The sequence below is a fragment of the Protomyctophum parallelum genome (assembly GCF_964188405.1).
Source record: "Protomyctophum parallelum genome assembly, chromosome: 10".
Classification (NCBI taxonomy): Eukaryota; Metazoa; Chordata; class Actinopteri; order Myctophiformes; family Myctophidae; genus Protomyctophum; species Protomyctophum parallelum.
The window spans coordinates 45,495,998-45,515,052 of NC_139704.1; the positions used below are offsets into that span (position 1 = coordinate 45,495,998).

The following is a 19,055-nucleotide window of genomic DNA, read 5'->3' on the forward strand; positions in this document are numbered from 1 at the left end:
GCAGGCTATTTAAAAACGACAAAACTTCAATCCAATATTACTATTTTCTTATTATAGGCCTATTCATAGAATATAATAAAAAATAATTATTTGTATTCTTATTCTTTTTATTATGTGGATCCTTCTCACCCGACCCTCAGACCCGCCCCCCCCCCCCCCCAATAACTGTAATGTCACCAAATGGACCTTTATGAGTGAGACAGTGTCAGTGTACAGGAAAGGAATGGTAATAATGGAACCAAATGGTTCGTACACTGAGTCAGAGATAAATCTAGACTGTATAAACCTAAAACCAGTGTTTCTCAAAGTGGAATTTCCAGCGACTCTTTGCATTACAACTCTGTCTCTGTAGTCTGACAGTAGTACAGTACCCGTTCCCTTAACTCTGGCAGAGAACGGGTTCATTTGGTGCCATTTGCATACTGTCAGAGAGTATAGAGACAGAGTTGTAATGCAGCAAAGATTCGCTGTAGTCCACATTGCTCTGAGTCTAAACTAGGATGAGGATAATCTGAGTTCCCAGAAGTTTTATTTTTCGCCACTAGGGGGGGGGGGGGGGCGAGAAAATGATGTGGACAACGGGAGCCGGCGCGCGACCTCCGAACTCGCCGCCGTCATTCTGCGTAATTTTGCCGGGAACGCCGGCACCACGTGGTTTCCTCGCCGGCTCGGTTCGACCAATGCGCGTTGAGCGAGTGCGTGATTCATATGATCGTCATACTTCCATAGATGAACCAGGCCGGCCCGGCACGCATTTTCACACACAGAACGAAGATGGCGTCGCGCTGGGGAGCAGGAGGCGACGAGACGCTAACTATCTCCACTATGGATTTATTCTCCACGGACACACTAGACGAGGTGAGAGGGGACTGTTCCAGGACACGGTTATATCACGCGTTGCTCGGGACGTTAATTATGTGTGGCGTTTTTTGTTTGTTGTTAACCCGCACGGGCCTTTAATATTGTGTACACAAACTGCACTGCTTTGCCTGTCTGCTGCGCATGGGAGAAAAGTGACACGTGGATGCGACCAGGGGGTCCAACTTGGCAAAGCTGTTGGAAATGATCATTGAGCACTTTATTGTTTTGCTGCGATGACAGACCGCTGCTCACCTTCCATGTTTGTCAAACGCGGTTGTGTGTTTAGTGTAACACAAAGTGTTATTCGTGTTGGTGATGATGATAACAGACCAGTACTACTATAGTGTTAGCTGTCCCGATGCTCGGGTCAATTGGTTATCCTTACTTAGTTTGTGGGGGCTGATTCTCGGTGATCGGTAACGTGACAGCGGCGTTTTGTCTCAGCGATGGACCTGTCACGGCCGTATATCACATTATAACGGATTCGGAGTGAGTTCTAACCCTCGCCAGAGATGTTCAACGTGCAGCTGCTGCCTGGCTGTGATACGGGATTCATTCACAGTCACACACGTGGTGGTAGCCTAGTTATAATAACGCATGGCGAACGCGAGCCTTCAGTTTGTGACCGTTCCAGTAATAAAGGAAGTGTTGCCATTTAATTACGAACACTGTTTATTATATTGCCCCACGTTCTTTTTGTCAAAGGTTTCTTGACATTTAAAAGGCATTGAACACCGTATAGACTCTAGAGTCCTCCTGGTTGTAGCAACGTGGTCAACACATGATGAGGCACTGGTTCAGTGATGTCAGCCTCACCCAGAGAGGACAGTGATTGTTTGCTTTAGCATCTTTACAGTGACATCGATTGGGAGCGTCGTGTATCTGTTTGTATTAACACTAAAACACGCGTCGTTTCAGAATGTGGTGAATAATAACAAAGTGTGGCGTGCGAATAACTAAAAAGTAGGTGGCTTTTGATGAATTGAAACAAACAAGTGTAATGCTTTATTTGGGTCGTCCACTCACAGTTAACAGTCTCTGTATTGAGTTTGTGCTTGAAATGTACTTGCAAACTGTTAATAAATATTTCAATCAGGAATGTGATGAATCACATGTTGTTGGTGGCTTGGTAGATAAGATAATAACCAAACGGCATTTCATTTATTTGACATGTCAACCTAATGCATTTTATTCTTTATTTGACTTGTCTACTGTTTTTAAGCACTTAAAGTTATAACTTAAAAAAACGTGTTTTTTTTAAAAATAAATTCGCCTTGATAATAACATGGTGGAGGTTCCACGCCTTAGAAGCATGTTTGTTGTAGTGCAACACGTGGGTTGGGTGGGGGGAAGGAGGGGTGAAGCCTCGTTCAAAAAAAAGAACAGATCTACAAGCTAACAGGCCGTCGCGATGCGACGGCCTGTTAGCTTGTAGATCTGTTCTTTTTTTAAATCTCCTATCCTAAGTGACACGTCTCGCGATGGGACAGACGAGACTTGAGCCCATGGGAGCCAACATGTCAGCGCTCTGTGCCTCTCCATACTGGACACACGTGGGTTGCAGCAGACCATTTGTCTGAAAGCAGGCCAGCGCTCCTATAAATTATACCCGTTTATTAGAGTGCATAGTTAATATGAGTTCGTTAATGTATTGTTCCTGAGGTAGTAATGTTGTTTTTCTTTACATCATGGATATGTTAATAAAACAAACATGAATGATACTAACTGCATAGTGTGCCAGACAGTCCTCCTGTCTTGTTGTTTTTCCTGCATTTCCATCTCAATTTGTAGTGGCTTTTTACAGTTATTTCATTGTATTTACTTGTTTCTAAAGTGTTGTCAATGTGGCTTTGTAAGTTTGTACAAGGGCGTCATTCATTCATATAGTAACTCATCATAGCAGTGTGATTAAATCACTTTCCTCACCTAGTTAGTTTTAAGGATTAGGTTCTCTGTAACTCGTCCCTTAGGATTGTTTTGCATATGAATGAATTTCTAAACACATGTCTGTGTTAGTGTTTATTCATTGGGATGAGGATTAAAGGATGACCTCATTATTGCTTTTTCATTGGGACGAGGATGGAAGGAGGACTTTATGGGTTTCTAGGGGAACAATGCTTTTTTTTTTTTTACAACTTAAAAAACCCATTTTTACCTGAGATCAGATTCTAAAAAAGCTATGTTTCTATGTCAGTGGTTCCTCGATTTTTCAAACATGGCAGACCTACAAGCTCGTGGCACGCTATGAGCTTGTAGATCTGCTATTTTTCAATAGCTATAAAGCATAACATAATGCTAACACCAAAAGGGGTTCCTGCCCAAAATGGGTTAACATTCCGCAAGGATGTTTTGAGGCAACACATTTCTTTTTGTTATTGCGACCATAGGTAGCATTTACTATGAAAACCTGCATCTCCCGTCCATCCTTCAGTTGGTCACCCACGCCTCCATATATGGTCACGCCGAGTCGTGACATCATGTGACGTGGATACCCTTAGATCTATTCTCCATATATGGTTGTCAGTCCATCACGCCTCATGACATGCTCCATATGTCAATCTGACATCATCAAACCCTTGAGTCTTACTGGATATCCATGGAGAAGACTGGAACATCACCTAGATCTGCATATACGGAGCCGGCCTTAGATCTCCATATATGGAGCTGACCTGTTCTGACATTCCATATGTTCATCCTTCCCTACCTGTCCTTCCTGTTCTGACAATCCATATGTTGATCTGACGTCACCTCATCAAACCCTGTACACTCAAGACCGCTCCATATATGGCCAGTACAGAATTCATTCCATATGTTGATCTGACCCCACATGCCATAGTGCCAGCCAGGGCTCGCCCAGCAGTCTGTCTTCTGCCAGGCGGATGCGGGCACGGCTTCTCGCCCTCAGGGCGTCTTGCTGGTTGTAACCTAGTCCTAGCCTGTCAATCAGCATTAAATGAAAACGTCACATCCTGGCACATTCGTGTGTTTTCCGACATGCGGAAAACGATCAGATTAAGGTTGGCGAACATGCGCTGCATACACTTGGAGCAATTGTGTGAATCCAAAATTTGTCTGTTTGCGTGATCATTGCAGTTTATTTCTGTTAAAACCTCTGTTAAAAGATGGTGTTTTATTTTTGTTCTTCTCCTCTTAGGCTGATGGGCTGAGCTCTGGTGAAACCCTGGAGGTCTTTCACAGCACCCTGGACCCTTCCATCCTCTCCATGTTCGAGGACACCCACACCGGAGAGGTAACACTCCTTTCACCATGAATTTGTACACAATTTGTATCCTATAAACAATTTAATATAGGTCTAGTTTTTCCCACCAATTTTGGAGCTCTGGCTCATGGACTAAGAACCAAACCGGTGGAAAGGGGGTGACAGAGACATTTAAATTGATCTATTGTTTTGTCAACCACTTAACATAATTCGTTGACTGGAGACTAGTCCCCAACGGTATGTTCTATCCTAAGCCCCCCCCTCCTTTTAACCCCTCTCCACCAAATATCTTTGCAGAAAATTGCTGACCACAGCATATTGACTGTAGTACTGTTCATGTGATGAACTGTGATCCAACATGCCCTTGGCGTGCATACTTAACCCATTATATATATATATATATATATATATATATATATATTCTTTCAGAACAAACGTTTTTAACTCAAATCTTTGCTTCTGGGGGGGTCCCTGGAACTACATATTTCCAGACTGTGGTCGGTGGCCAATTACATATAATTTTTGGGGTCCTTGACATGAAATAATTTGAGCACCACTGACATATAGAAACATAAAACCCTGTCAGGATTTAGAAGACATTTTGTAGAATCGCCCTCCGGTCTAAAATGTGTTAATGTAATTCTTTTTTTTTGCGGCTTACGCCTTTTATTGGTTTTTGAAGGGACAGACAGTAGGCTGACAGGAAACGGGAGAGAGATGGGGGATGACATGCAGTAAAGGCCGTGTCGGGCTCGGGAGTCGAACCCGTGGCACACTGCGACTGGATTACCAGTCGGGTGCCCAGACGGTTACGCCACCGCCTTGGCTGTGTTAATGTAATTCTGCATCTTTATTCAGGCTAAAGGCCTAGACGAGGAGAGCGAGGCGACGCTGCTGACAGCCCTAACGGAGATCCTGGACAACGTGGATGACGAGAACCTGTCTCCGTTCGACATGCTGCCTGACTCGGACCTGCTGTCGGGTCAGAAGGCCAGAGAGCACTCCCCGGTTAGTTCCCCCAGCTGTTAAACTCACTCACTCACTCACTCACTCCGGAACACTCTTTCTCACATTCTTCACTCTCACACACACACACACACACACACAACCCATGCTTCACACAACATGCCTAATGGTGCTTTTCACACACTTCACTTGACACCTCATGGGGAGGATGTATAGCTTAGACTTTGATACATTTAGGTTATAATAGTATAACTTGGAAGGTGTAAATGCTATCGACGCAGTGTTAATATTAACCACCTAAGGGTTGAGTGGCTAATAACACTGGGCTAGGTCCTAAGCCCTGTTTGGGAAAAAAGCAGCTAACACGTTGCATCTTTAGCTTGTATCCCCTATTTATTTTTAATGTTTTTTGTCTATAATGATATGACAACAACGGGGACACCAGTTTGAGGCCACATCCTCCAGACGTTTAAAAAATATGTTGGAGTCGTCAAAAGGTTTATCGTACACCCAGAATCGTCTCAAAATATGTGCCTCCATGAAATCAATGAATACACACTTCGCACAATCACTGAAAACGCATGTAGTATATATGCCCGGCCTGTAAGTGTCACTGTCTAGCTGCCACAAAGCACCAAAAATTGCCCATACAACTCATGCCACGTAAACGATAACAAGCGGAGAAAGCTGATCTCCATGTCCGGTGGTCGTATAGGAGCAGTCAGACTCAGTAGCTTCTGCAGCACGAACGCACCGCTGATGGGTGCCGCCATCTTTGTTATTGCATGGGGCGGTCATCGGTTCGGTATTATCGTTACGTCATGTTGTAGTATTGTTTTGTAGTCGACGGGGCAGCAACTTCCTTTTCCCTCAAACCGATTTTTATCAATAAAAGCTCTCGTAGCCTGTAGCTTTTATTGAGAAAAGGAAGTTGCCGCCCGTTGTTCCTGCCTGACGACTATCATTCGCTCCCGACAGGATCATCATATGATCCTGTACCTATACCCTAAATGAAATGGTGCCCAGGCTAGCTGATTACTATAGAGAGAAATCAACAGCTGGCAACAATTTATATAGTATAGTATAGTAGAGTGTGTGTGTTTTTGAAGTTTAGGAGGACAAAGTAACATGACAAGAAGTCACAACGTCAAATATATGTGTTGGTACCAAATGGAAATAAAATGAGGCAGACATGCTTCTTGTGCAAGTAAGGACAACATTTTAGCTGACATAGAATGTCAGTCTCTTGTGCAAGTGAGAGCCGATATCATACACATACAGTATGTAAGTGATAGTGCCATTGCCGGAGCAGTGCAGTGTAATCATAGCCCTATATACATAAAGTGATAATGCGTGTACAACGACCTGTGTCGTCATTACTGCCATGGCGACAGGGCTCAGAGCTTGTACAACAGCCACTATACTATTTTTTTTTAATGTATTTATTTTGTTAATTTAAAGTACCCTTGGTTTGATGTGCATGAACCCCTTTTACTGACATAGAAACATAGCTTTTTCAGAAAACTGTCAGGATGTAGAAGACATTTTCAGAATATGATCTCGGGTCAAAATGGGTTAAACGAGTCAAATAATTGTATATGTGATTGTTAAGCTTTTCTTTTCTTTTCTTATGTTCTGCTTTTAGCTGAGGAGGTTGCTGTGTCTGTCGCGATCCCCTCCAGAGAAGGACCCTTTCTGCAACATGAGACCTTTCTCAGCTGGAAAGGTAGATGTCTGTTAACAGTCTATATAGACCATGCATGTTGGCACAGATGTGAATGTCCAGAAAATGTGATTTTGATTTAGTTTCTTCCCTTCTGCATGCAGAGCCTCTCGAGGCCACTGGCGGGTTCTGGTTCTGTCCAGAGGAGTGACGGCGAGGAGGACGACTATGGCTCCCTCACCCCGAGCCCAGCGAGGCAGCCGTCGTCTCCGGATCAGGAACTGCCCGACTGGGGGAACCGGACCCTCCCTTCCATAACTCTTGAGCAGGAGGGTGAAGATTACGACGGCTTCTCGGTTAGCTTGGGGGACCTGGTTAGGCACATGCACCCCTACTGTATGACCATCTGTGTGGAGGACGGTTTGGAGGAGCAGATGTTGCCTGAAGGAGGCATCTTACTTGAAGTGGTGGACCAGGGGGAACACGGAGAGCCTATCCTGGCCATCCAAGACATGGATCTTTCTCTCCCTGGGCCGGTGGTGCCACACAATGCCCCAGAGATGAGGCAGAGGGTTCCTGACGACGAGGAGGATGCAGCCTCCGACATTTCCGAACACATAATTGTCGACGACGATGACTACGATGACACCATGGCCAATGAGGCCCTGGCAGAATTTGCACGCCATCTGGCCCCACATGCAAGCTCGGAGGTGGTGAAGGACGAAGTGGTCGTAAAAAGACCCAAAGAAGAGATACGGGAGAAAAGCCCATCTCGGAGGAGAAAGAAAAAGAAAAGTAAAAAAGGACTCAGACAGGAGGAGGAGGAGGACGACGTTCTTCCCGTGGAAGGAAGGATCCTTCGGAGCTCCTCGTCAAGACCGACGGTGTCGCCCCATAAAACTGTAAAAAAGTCTAGCAAAAAAGAGAAGAAAAATAAAGAATCTATGGCCTCATGTTCCTCAAGTCCTCCTAGTTCTCTTCCAAAGCCCACAGGATGTAAAGGAGTATCGGCTGAAAAAATATCAAAAGTCACCACCCTAACGCTACCGGCTGAAACGATCAAGAACGGTGCAGAACTGTTGCCACCCACTACAGACCAGTCTCCAGGAAATACAAGTCCTGTCGATGGTACCCCCACACGCATAAATTCCTCTCAGTCCAAGGAAATGGCCAAACTGTCAGCTCCGGCAGCTGATACGCTTCCTGTCTCATCAGCAGTTAGCGCTGTAGTCCCCATTGTCCCCCAGTCAGCAACACCTCTGTTTCCACACGATTCCACCGCTCGACCCCAAAACCCGCTGCCCCCAAGTGAGTCCTCTACTCCTCCTGTGACCGCAAAGGCAAGCGATCTGGCCCCTCCTCCTGCCCCAGAGTCCAAACCCAAAGCTCTCAGTCTGGCGGAGTACCGGCGACTTCGTCTGCAGAAGAAGCTTGTTCCGGTGGCGAGAGTGGAGGACCACAGCACCAAGTGGCCCAGTCTCCCTGAACCCCCTAAAGAACTAACTCCCATCCCCTGTCTGCCCGACCCCTGTCCCCGAGATGCCCGTCGCCCCCACCCACCACTGTCGAAGGAGGTGGAGGAGGTGAAAACTGCCTGGCACCCCATGGGGCCGGGCGCGCCGCCCACCCCCGAGGCACTGCTAGTGCCTCCAGCTTACATGGTGGCCGCCGCCTCCAGGAAGGCTGCCAGCGCTGCTTCGGCCCCTAAACCTCAACCGGACCCTACCCCTCAGTCCTCTCAACCCAAACAACCACCGGGCGCTGCCCCGACAACCTTACCCTCACCTCTGCACACTACCCTGCCCGCTGCTAAGCCTCTTGTGCCTCACAACTCTGGGTCTCCGCCCGTCATGCAGTCAGTCTCTGAGCTCACGCCTGCAGCAGAGAAACGCTCTTTCTCAGAAGTTGAGGGCGGAGCTGGGGAAAGACCCTCATCTCAACTAAACTCTGCAAAACCTGTGACCATCAATGAAGGCTTGTCTAACACTACTACAAAGTCCCCAAAAACAAACGCGGCTACTGTGTCTGCCCAGAAACCCAGAACCACTTTAATGATCCAGAACGTGCCTCTGCCCATTGCTGCTACCCCAGTGAATGACTCTGCCAGCAGGCCTTCCAGGCTTGCCGTCACTAGGCCCCAGACCGCCCCGTTTCAAGCAAAACGATCTGAAATCCTGAAAGAAACCAACCCTGTCGCACACGGAGTCGGAGATGCAGATCGTCCCACCACAGAACCCGGGCCACTGCGGACAAAGAGTCGCACACAGGAGCTGATCGAGGCTTTCACCAGTGAAATAGGTGAGCTTGGAGCCTGTCGTAAATCTTGTAAACTTTGAACCTGGTGTCGCCTTTTCAGGCAATTCTCACTGGCACTAGTGTAAACTAAAAGATTTTGATATTTAGTCGAGTAAGACTAAACAATTTCAGATGACTAAATAGACGTAAGACTAAAACAGAATTTGTATAAAATCGGTCTTAAAGACCTGTGACATCCAAAATCCAAAAAAGGGGGTAATTTGATTAGCTAATATTTTGATGTCTCATTGGGAGTGCAAATCTAAAAAAAAAGTACTTTTTCCACCACTGCACATACAGTATGGTCTCTTCCAGACTGTTTTCACTGAGACCACGTGATGTATAGTATCATAATATTTTCAGGGCTTGTCATAGGACCTTTTTAGTGATTTTTCTTTTTTGTATGCTTACATTTACTACTGAATAAATACAAATAGAGATTTAATGTGAAGGCAATCACATTTGGTTTTTAAACATGACTATTGTCTCTCAGGTATTGAAGCTGCAGACCTGACCAGCTTGCTGGAACAGTTTGAAGAGACTCAAGGTGAGTGACGTACAGTATAAGGCATCGCCATATCAGGAAGGCCACCTGATTTCACCGTATATATTATGTATCTGTAGTAGCAATGTGTTAAGTAGCAAATGGCTATAAACTCAAAACGTGTTGAGTTGTGCGCTTGGTGATCTTTCCTGTGAATACAGCTGTTTCTTGAGATTTGGGGGCACACACACTTTGAAAGCCTCTGCCATAGAGGTGTTGTTTCCCTCCCTGGCTGAAACAAACATTGTGCCCATGCTGTTTGGCCAGTTGTAAACATGGCCAGCAGCTTAAATTGTAGGTCACATACAGTAGTCGAGTACAAGGTTCCCACGCGTCCGAGGATCGCTTTCCTGATTTTTGTAATGGATGGAAGTGGCTGTATAACGTTGCAGCACTATCTTTGGACAGGGACGGGGACAGGGGACAGGGACAGGGGACGGGGGTGGGACGTGGGTAGAGGCTTGTGCGGTCTGTCATTGGATACCTGAAGTCTGTCTGTGTGTCCCCCTATTGCTTCCAGTCGTCTGTTATGAAGAATGTTAGAGCCGGTCATTAGTAGGTTTAAGCCAAGGGCAGCTGAATGGGTAGAGGTCCCCAGTTCAACCCCCTGGTCCCCAACCCAGGTGTCCGGCTGTCTAGGGAAATAGGAGTTTACCCCGGTTCGCCCCCTGGAAATATTATGTGTCGGAGGTGTCCCTGAGCAAGACACTGTGAATCCCTAACAAAAAGAAATACAGGACACATTTCAACAAAAGTTGTACAAAAGTACTATGTTTTTAGGAAATCACTATTGCTATTTTTGACCAGCATAGACGACCCATTATCACGGAGGTTATATGATATCGACATATGGATATCTTTGCTCAGCCTTAACCTCTCTCCGTCGATGTTGCAAGTGAGCTGAGCCGGTGTAAACTCGTCAAGAAATGTTCGGAAACTTAACTTTGGTCTATTATTTCTCCACTTCAATAATACCAAACAGTATTGTATTTTATATCATTTTAATCGTTGACTAGTCACCTTTACATTGAGGTATCGGGCGAGCAACACAGCTAAACGTGTGGGTAACGCCTCCAAAACATTTGCCAAAATGGCAAGTGGATGGTATTTGATTTGATTTGATTCGGCCATAGCCACTCGTCACATTTGTGATGACGGCTATGGCCATTTTTTAGCCCAACGAGTGTTTTTTGTGCAAATCTAATGCTTGGAAAGGATTCAGCATCATGAAAACACCCTAGTTTGACTTGTCACATGCTACTTAAAGCATAATTAAATTTAGAAACCTTTGCCTTTTTATATAGATAATTAATGGTGGCCATATGGATTTGACCGCTGTGGCGATGGCGACCCCGAACGTCGCCGGCTCGGGCGCCCTAGCTAAATAATTCGAGCATGCCCTGGGCTACATTTGTACAAAGTTTGCCACTTTTAGACAAATTAGCGCAAAAATATCCCTATGCTCCTAATGTCAAAAAATGACGTGAAAACACTACAGACTACTGATTGGTCATAGAATCTTCATTGCATCACGAGTCACGACCATTCCCGCATACTGCATGAATCGTATAAATTTGTTCGTATTGTGCGATTTCTCCACTTTAAGACCGGGACGTGTGTGTGGGGGTGTGGGTGGGGGGGGGATGCAGAGCTGCTGGCAGCTTTGTGTTCCTGTCTGCTCAGCTGTTGGATTTTTGCCCTGTCTGCAAATCTATTTAACTCTCCCCCTGCTGTCTTTGTCTGGACCGATGTATAGGCCCCAGCCAGGACAAGTGGGGACAGTTTGTAGTTGTACACTCACCTCTGTTCTCGTTCAATGGCGTTTGTCCTGGTCATACTCGGTTTTGAGCAAGTTACTCAGGAAAGTAGCAATAAGTAAAGGTCAACTAATTACACTTCCTAAGTAATATTACTTTACATATTACAAATACAAATGTAATTGCTTACATTTCTCGTTATATATATATATATAGTAGTAATATAACTAATAGTATTACTTTTGTTACCCCCTCTTTCTGAAAAAGTGATGTACAATTGCATATCATTATGAACACCAGACACATCGAAGGGTCTCACCATCTGCAAAGTGGAGCGCAAAGTATAGTAACGGCAGCGGGTCAGGTTGTGTTGGTACCAGCGGGTCAGGTTGTGTTGGTACCAGCGGGTCAGGTTGTGTTGGTACCAGCGGGTCAGGTTGTGTTGGTACCAGCAGGTCAGGTTCTGTTGGTACCAGCTGGTCAGGTTGTGTTGGTACTATGCCGTGGAGATGGCTAGTATATAAACGAAAACGCCCACCCTGGGTTTGTACTATTTGGCTACATCCTGGTTTTCTTTTCACCTCATCTCGCAAAATCCTTTTCCACCACAAATCTTCTTTTGTCTTTTCATGTACCTTCCTGTTGCCTACCCGGGTCCACCGACGTTCCCTGTACTCATCAGCTCTCTCTTCCCCTGTTCTTTCTCCCTTCAGCCAAAGTGGAGAAGATTGTGCCGGAGGTCTCTGGTAGAGCAGCTGCTGTAGGAAACTCTAGGTGAGTTACCCTACAGCCGCCATGCTGCTCTGTGTGCGTGTGCGTGTGTGCTGGGAGAAGTCTCCTGGCAAGATCTTGGAGTGTATGCGTGTTTGTGTGTGTGTCTGAAGGTGGCCAGTAGCCATGTTTTGCCAAGACCTACCGCGATCATCATACAGCACTGCCGTTTGACCGGCCCTGGTAATGGCCTTGAGTCTTGAGTGCTCTGGATCTGTCCGAAATTGATCCGATTTTCTCATTGTAAGACAGCCTGAGGTATATGTTTCTACACTGTAAAGTCTCTGTGTACACCCAGACATTCCTGAGATGAGGTCTAATCGGGCTAATAAATGAAGACACCTGTGAGGGCCTTATAAATGTTTGCTGACAAAGACCTTGCACTTGTTTTTTTACAGTGGTGCATTTACTGCAGAGAGAATTGCTGTGGAGCGTGTGAGAGCCAATGACCTCTCAAGTATTGCAGGTAATTCTTGACAACATTGATCCAACTGCTGCCCGATGCCAAAATGATTGATTGATTGATTAAAGCCATGAGGATTAAACCGAAGTCAGTCGAGCCAAATACCTTTTTGTCTTCTGGTAAATTGCATGGTAAAGCAGATATTAAAACGGGGTGCATTTTGCACACCCAAAACGCAGATTATAGTTAAGGGAAGCAATAAAACAAACGTCCTCTGTGGCCACGGGATGCACTACTGTACTGTTTTTTATTCTAGTTTATTTTGCTAGCTTTAGTTATAATAATCATTTCTGATTCTGTTTTCTACATGAATATAACCATATAAAATTAATTGGGAGTTAAATGCTGCAATTTGTAAAAATGGCAAAATATGACTCCTAACGTCGTTGAAGTGGGACTCATAAAATTGTCCCTGGGACTCATTTCTAAAAGACTATCCCTGCATCCCGGGACTCATTACATTGAAAACCTATTTCCATCACTGGTAAAGTAAAGCTTATTAAGCTGGCCAGTCTTGCTGTGGTGCAATCCTGGTGTGCAAGGGCTTCAGACGGTGACCCTTTGGTTGTGTATGTCCTCAGTCCTCAGTCATCATTTGACCCATTGAGCTTGTATTGTTAGAATATAAATCCCAAATCGTAGTTTGTCTCAAGTGCCACATAATAGTTGTAATTCCTCAAGCCTTTTCTCTCTCCATTGCAGCTTTGACTCCCCCAGCCACTCCTCCTCACCAGATGTGGAAGCCCCTGGCTCCTGTGGCCCTCCTGGGTAAGAGCAGGGCCACCGAGGCCCCCAAGCCATCCCCATCCAAGGTTATCCAAATAGACGCCCGGCCGCTGCCCGCAGCCAAGCTCCGCAGTAAACCCACGGCTCCTGCCCCCGCTGTGTCGCCCGAACTGGCATCCCTGGACCATGACTACTGCCTCCCCAACAAGGTGGCTTCCCCTGGGGACCAGGGCCAGCGCTGGAACGTCAAGCAACAGCCTTTCATCACCATCAAAACCATCAAGCGGCCCACCACCACAACCACTACTCAGCCGCCCTCCCAAAGGGTCGAGCGCAGAGTCGAGGCAACCACACCTGCTCTGGATACGAAAATGCCCGATTCGTCACAGACGGATCCGCTGGATCACAGGACTGACGCCGGTACAGGAAGCTCTGTTCTAGAGACCCCCGACGCCTCCCCCGTTAGGCGGGAGACCGATGACGATGCTCCTCCAGAGCAGGGGGGGTCCGGGCGCTCCTACCGCCGACACGGCGACTCTCACTCCCCCAGCCCGAGGACCGACTCTAAAGACAGGAAGAGGGGTCGGCCTAGCAGGAGAGGAGGGTCCCATCGTTCCCCCAGCCCCACATCCAGCAGCTCGGATTCAGACTCCAGCTCCTCCTCTCAGTCCAGATCTCGCACTCCACCCAGGAAGAGGTGAGGCCCTCAACAGTCACGACGCATCAGGGAATCCGACCCGATGCCTTGGGTCTGATCCTGATATCGGAGAGTCCTAGAACATTGATTACGGATGTAATCATATTGTTGAGTTCCTATGCACCGTCTTTGAACCTGGGAAGCTCTGTGTGTGAGTTCCTGGGCCAACAACAGTGCTAAAACAACCCTTTGCTTATAACTGGAGCATCCTGGCAACACCCCCAGGTTGCTCTTTTAAAAGCAATGCACACTTGTAAAAACCAGCATATGTATTCTGTCTTTTCTATTGTCATGACAAAGCGATTAATTTTGTGTGTTTTCTGTGACAGTTTCTAATACTATTTAAGAACATTAACTTGGAAGCAAGCAAATAAACATGACTTCACAAGATCGAAATAAATAAAATTTACAACACTTACAATTACAATATATGAAAAGAACGTTTCATTGGAATTATATATACAATGTTCAAGCTAATGTGTTGGTATAAAATAAATGTTCAGTTTATATGAATTTTATACTAAAGTGCTTCAAAAAATTATGACATGTTAGGAGTAAGATGTGCTATTTTTGAACATTTATAAAAGGTTACAGATATCTGGACAATTTGGCTGCATAATTGCCAATAGCCGATATATTGGTCAGGCTCTAGACATATTTTTGAATGTTTTTCTTTTTACATCTAGTGTTTTTCAGACATGATCACCAACACTCCCATCTTGTTTTTCTGGCAGATATCGCCGTCGCTCTGCCAGTAGATCCAGCTCCTCTTCCTGTTCCTCCTCTCGCTCCGTCTCCCGCTCCCCTCCCAGGAGACGACGCTACTCGTATTCCTCCTCTCGCTCTGGGTCATGGAGCCACTCGCGCAGTCGGTCGCGCTCTCGTTCCCCTTGGAGACGGCGAGAACATTTGAGTAGAGGCAGAAGGATGAGCAGGTATGACGTTCATCTGGGGTTGAACATTTGAGTAGAGGCAGAAGGATGAGCAGGTATGACGTTCATCTGGGGTTGAACATTTGAGTAGAGGCAGAAGGATGAGCAGGTATGACGTTCATCTGGGGTTGAGAACATTTGAGTAGAGGCAGAAGGATGAGCAGGTATGACGTTCATCTGGGGTTGACAACATTTGAGTAGAGGCAGAAGGATGAGCAGGTATGACGTTCATCTGGGGTTGAGAACATTTGAGTAGAGGCAGAAGGATGAGCAGGTATGACGTTCATCTGGGGTTGACAACATTTGAGTAGAGGCAGAAGGATGAGCAGGTATGACGTTCATCTGGGATTGAGAACATTTGAGTAGAGGCAGAAGGATGAGCAGGTATGACGTTCATCTGGGGTTGACAACATTTGAGTAGAGGCAGAAGGATGAGCAGGTATGACGTTCATCTGGGGTTGAGAACATTTGAGTAGAGGCAGAAGGATGAGCAGGTATGACGTTCATCTGGGGTTGAAGGCAAACATTACGTCACACTGTACCGTAGTGCTGTGTCCTTAACATTTGTGTCAATGTGTGTGAAGCTGTGCCAGACTAAGTAAATACTATGAAATGCTAATGTCCTGTAAATATGAAATATCAAATGTCCTATTGGTCCACCTTTTTAGGTCAAGCTATAGGCCCACTGTAAGAGAAAGTTCCGAAGAGGTGAAGAGACGCAAGGAGAAAGCCATCGTAAGTTGGGTTTTACTATGTGATCCTCGTTAAAGACCTTTCAGCAAAACGGTTTTACAGCCAGTCAACACCAATGCAACTGCCATTGGGGATAATGCAAAAACCATGCTTGCTTGTTGCAAGGAGTTACATTGGTATGGACTGGCCTTTTAGCCACGCTAACATGAAATCATAGACATTCCCAACCGTTTATCTTCAACATATTTAACATCAATATATTCAACATCAACATATTTTAATGTCCCAAGTGCTGTTTTTCTCTCAGGAGGAGCGCAGAGTTGTTTACGTTGGCAGAATTCGGGGCACGATGACCCGCAAGGAACTGAGAGAGCGCTTCTCTTTATATGGCGAGATTGAGGAATGCACTCTGCACTTTAGAGATCATGGGTAAGTAAAGGATCATTCGTTGAGACACATTTATATTGTGGTCGTAGCGTCGTAGCCCATATTGTTGAGTTCTTATGCACCGTCTTTGAACCTGGGAAGCTCTGCGTGTGACTTCCTGGGCCAACAACGGTGCTAAAACAACCCTTGCTCATAACTGGAGCATCCTGGCAACACCCCCAGGTTGCTCTTTTAAAAGCAATGCACACTTGTAAAAAGAACAGCCTATAAAGACTGTATTCTGTCTTTTCTATTGTCATGACAAAGTGTTTAATTTTGTGTGTTTTTCTTTCTTTCTTCTGTGACAGGGACAACTACGGGTTTGTGACCTACTATGACACTAAGGACGCCTTCACGGCCATCGAGAACGGAAGCAAACTGCGCAGACCTGATGAGCTGCCCTTTGATCTCTGTTTCGGTGGAAGGAGACAGTTCTGCCAGACCAGCTATGCTGACCTGGGTATGCTGCCATTACCACTGAGTTTAATCTATACTCCTATCCTATAATGGGCAGAGATGTACAATAACTTTTAGAGGTGCTTCAACACAACCCTAGTAGTACACAGAGGACTATGGGTGCGTTCGGAAATGCGCACCGGGAATGTGCTCAGTTGTTTTCAGTGTTTTTGAGGCAGCGGTGGCTGAACAGTTTGCGGAGCGGTCTTGATATCGGAAGGTCACTAGTTCGTATCCCTGGACCGGCACGTTAAAATTACCACCGCTGAAGTGCCCTTGAGCAAGGCATTGAACCTCTACCATGAAATGTTCTATGAGCAGGGCCTGGCTGTAAACAAGTTCTTGAGCTTAGTCCAGTTACCCTGGGTAAACATAGTACCTTTCCTTTCTTTCCTTTGCACTGGGTGGTGACATCATAGTGTGGCTTATTTACGAACGACCAGTTAAAACAACACCTTCCTCTAACATTGAAAGGTCATTCTTAACATTAGCCTACCTGCTGTGGGTCTACATGTTGATGCGCGTGTAATAATAAAGCTCAAAGGACCAATTTCGCTGCTGGGGAGAGCTCGGGACGCACACACACTGGACAACCCCAACCTCTGAGTAGGGTCGGTCAGTGCGGTCACTCGGCACCCAGGGCGCAGCGCACCAGGTTGTCGAACGACGACGCACCAAGTGCACTGAATAAACGAACGACAAGAGGAGTTTGATCCACCATTTAACCACTTGAACCCCAGCATGATTAAAATGGGGGAGAACATTCGGCAAAAAGATCTGCAAGCTACCAAAAAGGTTTCCAAGCTACCAACGCATCACGTTGTGATCAGTTAGTTTTAGCGAAATTTGGATAGAGCGACATACTAATGGGCTCTATATACTGGGTTTGGGATCCCAGTTAAAGTAAATGTATTTAAAAAGTTAGTTTTAGACAGAAAACCCAACATGATTACTGCAAAAACAATTCCGACATGCCCAAAATAGTGACGGGATAAAGGACAAAATGCCATGTGAACATCCCTGTTGTCTGGTCTTCTATTGTCTTGACGTCTGTCTCCCCCTCTCTTGTTGCAGATTCGAATAGAGAATTCGACCCATCGCCGTCAAAGGCCAACTTTAATGCACTAGACTTTGACACTTTACTGAAGCAAGCCCAGAAGAGTCTGAAAAGGTAACGGAGGCCTTCGACCAGAAGAGGAAACACACTTACCTCAGACCCGCTGGTTGGCTCTGTGCCTCCCAGACCCGTTTGGCTGGCTCTGTGCCTCCCAGACCCGTTTGGCTGGCTCGGTGCTTCCCAGACCCGCTGGCTGGCTCGGTGCTTCCCAGCTTGCCTTTGAGTTTACCTGTTGTTTGTTTTTTTATTTTATTTTTCTTTGTGTTCAAATTTATTTCTGCAAGCTAACACCTTCTATTGAAGTGAAGATTTGTATGAAAAGAATAAAAGAGTTTAAAAAAAAAAGTGGAATGAATCAAAATAGTACTATAAACCATTTTTTTAAGGAGTTTATTTAAATGTATGATTAGACTTCGATGATGTCTAAAACTTAGAAAATAAGTTGAATGGCTTTCAGTTATGATTGGGAGGTGTAATACAGTACATTGATGAGAAATGTACTACAGACCTTAATAAAAACCAAAACTTGGAATGGCTTGTGTTTCTCATTCTGTATGTATGATTGTCCACATTGATTACATGTAGCTCTGTTTTTTATTTACTGAATACTTGTAACAGTTTGTAAATGGTAAAGTGGTACAATTTTACAATAATTGTTTAACCCATTCTGACCGGGCACCCATTTTGGTGTCAGCATCATGTTATGCTTTAGCTATTTAAAAATAGCAGATCTACAAGCTCATATCGCGCCACCGAGTGGCGCGATACGAGCTTGTAGGTCTGCTATTTTTGAAAAAATCGAAGAACGACTGACATTTTTAGAATCTGATCTCAGGTCAGAATGGGTTAGTCAGACCAGTGTGTGTCCAGTGGAAACCTCGTATGAATCTGATCTCGGGTCAGAATGGGTTAAAAGAATAACACAAAGCCCCCTAGGGGCTGGTTTCAGGCAACATGGAATAAACCACCTCATCTGTAGCTGTATGGCGTGGCATTAGGAGGATGTAGAGTGGCCACATGGGAGTCATCAGGTTCCATTACTGTCTTTTTTTTTGAGTGGTGCAACCACTCTTAAGGTGCTGCCAGACTTAATAAAGAGCCGCGCACGTTCTCGGCTGTGTGCAGCTTCTTTTTCCGGGTTTTTAGACAGCTGGTGGATGGAAAAGAAGCTCCACTTCCGCGGACGACTTGCACGACGCCCAGATTCCCGGAAACGCTCTCCTCCGCGTCAGTCGTCCGCGGAGGTGGAGCTTAATTTTCCATCCACCAGCTGTCTTAAAAACCCGGAAAAAGAAGCTGCGCAAGCTTCTTCTGTCCGCGGCTGTCGGCCGTTTCGCGCATAGATGTGGAAACAGTGGTAGACTGTGTGTCGCTGGGTCCCTTGGTCTGTCCGAGCACGAAAATAGCATTTGCGTTTGTTCACCAAGTGTCACTTTAGCACAGCCTAACACACACAAAGGCCAGGGAT

At 45.8% G+C, this 19,055-nt stretch overlaps 1 protein-coding gene across 2 annotated transcripts; it reads left to right on the top strand.

Annotated features, from left to right (window-relative positions):
* Positions 1-746: 746 nt before the first annotated feature.
* pprc1 (PPARG related coactivator 1) lies at positions 747-18,119 on the top strand. Of its 2 annotated transcripts, none has more exons than XM_083774526.1 (14): positions 747-858; positions 4,016-4,111; positions 4,940-5,089; positions 6,693-6,773; positions 6,854-9,008; positions 9,499-9,552; positions 12,020-12,080; positions 12,476-12,543; positions 13,243-13,963; positions 14,698-14,898; positions 15,564-15,630; positions 15,896-16,017; positions 16,323-16,474; positions 17,545-18,119. In XM_083774526.1, exons 1-14 carry the CDS (start codon positions 775-777, stop codon positions 17,643-17,645), a joined length of 4,113 nt encoding a protein of 1,370 aa, XP_083630652.1. In that variant the 5' UTR covers positions 747-774; the 3' UTR covers positions 17,646-18,119. The 2 variants fall into 2 exon arrangements, with proteins under 2 accessions (XP_083630652.1, XP_083630653.1); XM_083774527.1 differs by having other exon boundaries at positions 6,875-9,008.
* Positions 18,120-19,055: the final 936 nt, after the last annotated feature.